The sequence below is a fragment of the Oncorhynchus gorbuscha genome, linkage group LG26, assembly GCF_021184085.1.
Source record: "Oncorhynchus gorbuscha isolate QuinsamMale2020 ecotype Even-year linkage group LG26, OgorEven_v1.0, whole genome shotgun sequence".
In the NCBI taxonomy this organism is placed as follows: domain Eukaryota; kingdom Metazoa; phylum Chordata; class Actinopteri; order Salmoniformes; family Salmonidae; genus Oncorhynchus; species Oncorhynchus gorbuscha.
Window position 1 is genome coordinate 12233818 of NC_060198.1, and position 5328 is coordinate 12239145.

The following is a 5328-nucleotide window of genomic DNA, read 5'->3' on the forward strand; positions in this document are numbered from 1 at the left end:
TGCAGACCATAATAATAGCAGCCTAAGAAACTCAATCCTAAAACAAGTATAGGTTTAGTAGCAGTGCTTTATCTTACTCGGTCCTGCATTTCCTGGCATAATAGGACACGACTCACGTTATGCAGTGGTGTAAAACATATATAATATGCCTCCAATCGCCCCGGTCCACCTTAAATAAAAGGCTGGACGTGATTAAGCAGAGCAACCTGCTTCCTCCCCACTGTGCTGCAGAGAACCTGCCTCAACGCTGCACTCATCCCGGCTGTAGCTAGCCTATAAAAACTAGGACAAGCAGAGCTGAACCCTCACAGCTTTAGACAGGGGACAGCTCCGTGGTGTTGAAACCAACTGCCTGAAAACACACTTAGCGGCAGCAACACCACACACATGCCAGGAAACATGCCTGGAATCAGAGAGGGACACTCTTGGCAACTTTTCCTACTTTCTTTCTTGGTTTTGGAGGGGTCGACGCAAGATTTCGGACAGACCCAGTTTATTTGCACGTCTGTGCCCAAGGATATGGACTTGTGCGCGGCTACGATGCAGAACAGCGGTCCGGCGGAGGACTTGAAGACGACAGTGATGCAATTGAGGGAGACCGTGTTACAGCAAAAGGAGACCATTATGAACCAAAAGGAGACAATCAGGGAACTAACGTCCAAGTTGAGCAGGTGTGAGAGCCAGAGTCTGCCCGAGGCGGGAGGCCGGAGAATAGTGCCGGGCGCCAAGAACACTATGGGGGACGTATCAAGGGGTCCTCAGGACACTCTCGCTCAACTAGGACAGACTTTACAGACTCTCAAACAGAGGTTGGAGAATCTTGAGGTATGCATTGGCGTTTCTTTGGCCTCCCTATTTTGACCTAGTAATTTGGAATGCAGGTTGAGCTTTCAATCAACTTTGAATCCTTTTTACGCGTTCCCAATCTGCTCAGTTGGTTGTATAGCCAATAGTGCTCAATGTGCTAGTTATAAGTGCTCTATATAGTTGTGAATTGCTTGCTATAGGGTTATTTCAGTCCAGTCGCAAATGCTATAGACCTATTTAAAGCTATTTTTTCGCATCCAGACATAAAGTAATTACTCTAGAGCACTACATAAAGCAGCACCACACTCCCGATAAGGACAGATAGACGCCTCATCTTTGGACCAATTTATGCATTAGATGCAAATTGCCGAGGCAGTAAGCCCTCCACAAACGAGCTAAGCACCAGAGCTTTACCCACGGCGAGTCCCGCCACACACGTGTAGCAGTGTTTATTTAAACCCAAAGTTATTTTAATCGTCTCATCTTGTCTGTTTCTCTGTCCTTGTTCCGTTATACAGCAATACAGCCGAAACAACGGTACGGCCCAGGCGAATAGTCTGAAAGACCTGCTTCAGAACAAGATTGATGATATGGAGAAGCAGGTGCTGTCCCGGGTCAACACCCTGGAGGAGACCAAACCGGATCAGAAGAACGACACGGACCAGCGGAACCGAGTGGAGTCCACGCTGACTTCCGTGCATCACCGGATAACGGACCTAGAGAAAGGTGAGTGAGCTATGAGGCAAAGAGATCCTACCCAAATGTACACAGTCAATATAATAGTTATGTTCACGTGAATGATTATAAAAACGACTAAACTGCGGACACTATTTTGATAATAATGTGTGCATAAAGTCTTAATAGTAAAACAAAAGAAATCATCAACATGTGGTGGAATTGGCTCGCTCAATGGCTTATATGTCTAAAACAATGCCAATTTATAAAAACAACCCTGCATTTATCTTGGTTAATTGCCTGGCCCACATGAGGAATCACTCCAACCCCGCATACCACAGTAGCTTGTCAATACAGACAGTGCCGCAGCGCAGCTCTCACCACAGTGCGTAAGGGGAGATGGGAGATGGAGAGGAGGTGGTAGCTGCATTGCTTTGCATATATCATATTAACACAGTGATGCCACGCAGGGATAATAATTCACGTGTCATGGAGCGACAGCCAATGATCGCTTTATTTCCAGTGACTGTGAACGAGAGTCGTTGGTTTTGCAGGGGACATAGCGCTCAGGAACTTTACAAGAGGGTTTTAACGATGTGCGCAGTGTTTGATAAAGCGCGCACAGTGTTGGAGAAGGACAGGCGCATTTTGGAACATCGATCAAGGTTTAGTTCCATACTGACAACCCCAAAGGGATGGGGAGAATGAGGGGGTGGAGGTTAGGAAGGGATGGCGCGCGTGTGTATGAGAGAGAGAGAGAGAGAGAGAGAGAGAGAGAGAGAGACTTTGCCCTTCTCACGTGGTCACATCATACCGCTCTGAGAGAGATGCACAGTCTGTTCTAAGCCAATTATATAAATCAGAGCATCGTCAAACTAAAAAGAAAGGAGAAAACCTTTAGTTAGGGATCGAAAATCTCTACTGGTGGAGCAAACCATGTATACGAATAAATCAATCAATCGCATGATATGACGTAACTGACTATAACATAGGCCTATGAGTGCAATGCAAATGATATAAATCACTGAAAGGTTAACAAGTAGACCTACGTTTCGTCCGCAGGTGGGAAAGACAACAGACCGCTGGACAAGTTCCAGCTGACATTCCCGTTGAGAACCAACTACATGTACGCCAAAGCCAAGAGAACCCTGCCGGAGATGTATGCCTTCACCGTGTGTCTGTGGATTAAATCTAACGCGTCGCCCGGGGTGGGCACACCTTTCTCCTACGCTGTCCCAGGGCAGGCCAACGAGCTGGTGCTGATTGAGTGGGGAAATAACCCGATGGAGATACTCATCAATGATAAGGTACTGATCGCTGACAGAAATGACATATTCTACACAGCATTTGGTTCTAGGCAAAATGGACAGATCGCCATGCGCACATGTGGTGTGCCAGACTCGCAAATTAAACTACGCAGCATTATGCAATGTCTGGGAAAGTTATGAAGACGTGACAAGCAACTTATTTATACAAATATTTTATTCGTAGCCAGTGCCATGTCTGAAAACATGAAAAACCTTAGCAATCATTAGTTCTAGGCCAGACCTTTTTGAACATATAGTAATGGGTGCGCTGTCCATGCTGCAGGTGGCCAAGTTGCCGTTCATCATCAACGACGGGAAGTGGCATCACATCTGCATCACCTGGACCACGCGCGACGGAATGTGGGAGGCGTTTCAGGACGGAGTGCTGAGGGGCAGTGGAGAGAATCTGGCGCCATACCATCCCATCAAGCCGCAGGGGGTCCTCGTACTGGGACAAGAGCAGGTACGAGTGTTCACTAAATGAGGACGAACTAACTTTGTGATCACACTGGTATGCAAGTCGTGATATATTATTGAGATAAATGGCCTGGGGGAAATAATTATACCCATTAGTAATGAAAATATTAGAGCACGTTTTTTCTCCAATTATCAAAGGGAGGAATATTCATATAATGGGATGGTTGAGAGACCTTGACGAAATTGTCAATTGTAGCCATCTAATTAACAAATGAAGGCCATCGAGCTAGAGATCGTGGAATACCCCCCACTCAATTGGGACAACACACAATCCACTACAGATAGAAAAGTAGCAAATATTTAGCAATTAAAGAGTAATAGGCATATCTTGTCATGCAAAGCAAATAACATATGGTTGAATTTGAATTTGGGCTTCGGCGGTGGTGAAACTGTCACGAAGAGTGTCTGCTTGGTATTATCGTTTTTTGAGAGCTTGAAATAGAAATCTATGAATTTCCATGGTATAGGACAATTGTATTTCTTCCTAATACAGTACAGTGTGATTAGCCTAGTACACACATTTGTAATAGATTGGTGCGTAAAAGAAAGGCCGCGTGCCACTAACCTTGAACTTGTCATCTTGTTCCTCCACAGGACACGCTGGGGGGAGGTTTCGACGCGACACAAGCTTATGTGGGTGAGCTAGCAAATCTCAACATGTGGGACAGGAAGCTTTCCATCGGGGAGATTTATAACCTGGCAACCTGCAACAGCAAAGCGCAAACTGGCAACGTATTCTCTTGGTCGGAGTCCAACATTGAAATATTTGGTGGCGCTACCAAGTGGACATTCGAGCCGTGCCGTGCGCTCAACTGAACTGCATTCCGACATGAGACCAAGGCCAATCCGACTTATCTGTATTTCTTTTGAGCATCTGTCGTTCTTGTCTTCATTAATGCGTTTCGTTACAGACAATTTGGTATGTATTTAATGATAAGCTTAAATCTGGGATTTCTATTAGATATTTATGTACGAAACAACTTTTTTTGATCTTGAGAAAAATCTAATTCGTCTTGGAAACCTCAGTTGGACAGTGTTGGTATCTGTTTGTTTGTTTTTCTATTGGAGTTTTGTTGCAAGCGCACTTCAGCATTTTTGATTCGCTTATTTTGTCTTGGACTGGCAGCTGGGCAATCCACGCCTTATGTTGGACAATTCACAGCAGAGGGCGGAATTTATGAAGCCAGCCTCTGGAGTGGAACTCACGCTGTCTGTCCAAGTATTGTCAGTATTTGACGCCGTGAAATGATAGAGCGCCCTTCAAATCCCTCAACCTCACCCACCCCTCCGGATCTTGCACTGTGAATGACGAGAGCCACGCAGGGAGAGGACGCCGAGGGTACGTTGAAGGACATTGCAAAGTCGGACTGTAGAAATCATTTGTAATTGTCGTTCGCTTCAAAGTGTTGTAAACGAATGTCGTTAATTGCCAACATGCTACAAAGCCTGGGTGCCTTGGGCAGGTGCAAATATTCAGCACATAATTTTTATGTTGCAAATGATATGTATTGTTTGTTTTGTATTTATTTTGAGGAAGGGCGGGAGAGTTTCTTGTTATTATTCTGATAAATGTAATTTAATTGAGGTTTGTTCACGGATATGATGACGTGTTTGGGCAGGTGTTTGTACTACCGGTGTCTGTATTCGGAATGTTATGGAGTCTGTATAGTAACAGCATGACTGAGTGACAGAACGCTGCCACATCGTCGTCGACATCTGCTTGACTATCCTTTCTGGGACTGGGTGGTTTTCTACTGGATTGTTATATGCTCCAAGCATGGCAACACTGAAAGATATGAAAAAGATCTAATTTTCTAAATAAAATTGTGATACATAAGAGTTAAAAGTGTATTCATGGGCTGGCATTAATGATATGCAGCAAAAGGTGTGGAGAGAGAGAGAGAGAGAGAGAGAGAGAGAGAGAGAGAGAGAGAGAGAGAGAGAGAGAGAGAGAGAGAGAGAGAGAGAGAGAGAGAGAGAGAGAGAGAGAGAGAGAGAGAGAGAGAGAGAGAGAGAGAGAGAGAGAGAGAGAGAGAGAGAGAGAGAGAGAGAGAGAGAGAGA

The 5328-nt window shown here is 45.1% G+C and overlaps 1 protein-coding gene across 1 annotated transcript; it reads left to right on the plus strand.

The window, feature by feature from the left end:
* The first annotated feature begins 257 nt into the window (after nt 1–257).
* On the plus strand, nt 258–5106 carry LOC124016108 (neuronal pentraxin-1-like). The gene is made up of 5 exons (XM_046331636.1): nt 258–825; nt 1326–1533; nt 2545–2789; nt 3073–3252; nt 3861–5106. Exons 1-5 carry the CDS (start codon nt 388–390, stop codon nt 4080–4082), a joined length of 1293 nt encoding a protein of 430 aa, XP_046187592.1. The 5' UTR covers nt 258–387; the 3' UTR covers nt 4083–5106.
* The last annotated feature ends 222 nt before the right edge of the window (nt 5107–5328 follow it).

Bases quoted from the DNA above. Each gene is read 5' to 3' on its own strand.
- LOC124016108 (XM_046331636.1), top strand. From the start codon at position 388: ATGCCAGGAAACATGCCTGGAATCAGAGAGGGACACTCTTGGCAACTT. The intron at 1,534-2,544 runs GTGAGTGAGCTA...TTTCGTCCGCAG, and splicing joins GATAACGGACCTAGAGAAAG to GTGGGAAAGACAACAGACCG. The intron at 3,253-3,860 runs GTACGAGTGTTC...GTTCCTCCACAG, and splicing joins TCGTACTGGGACAAGAGCAG to GACACGCTGGGGGGAGGTTT.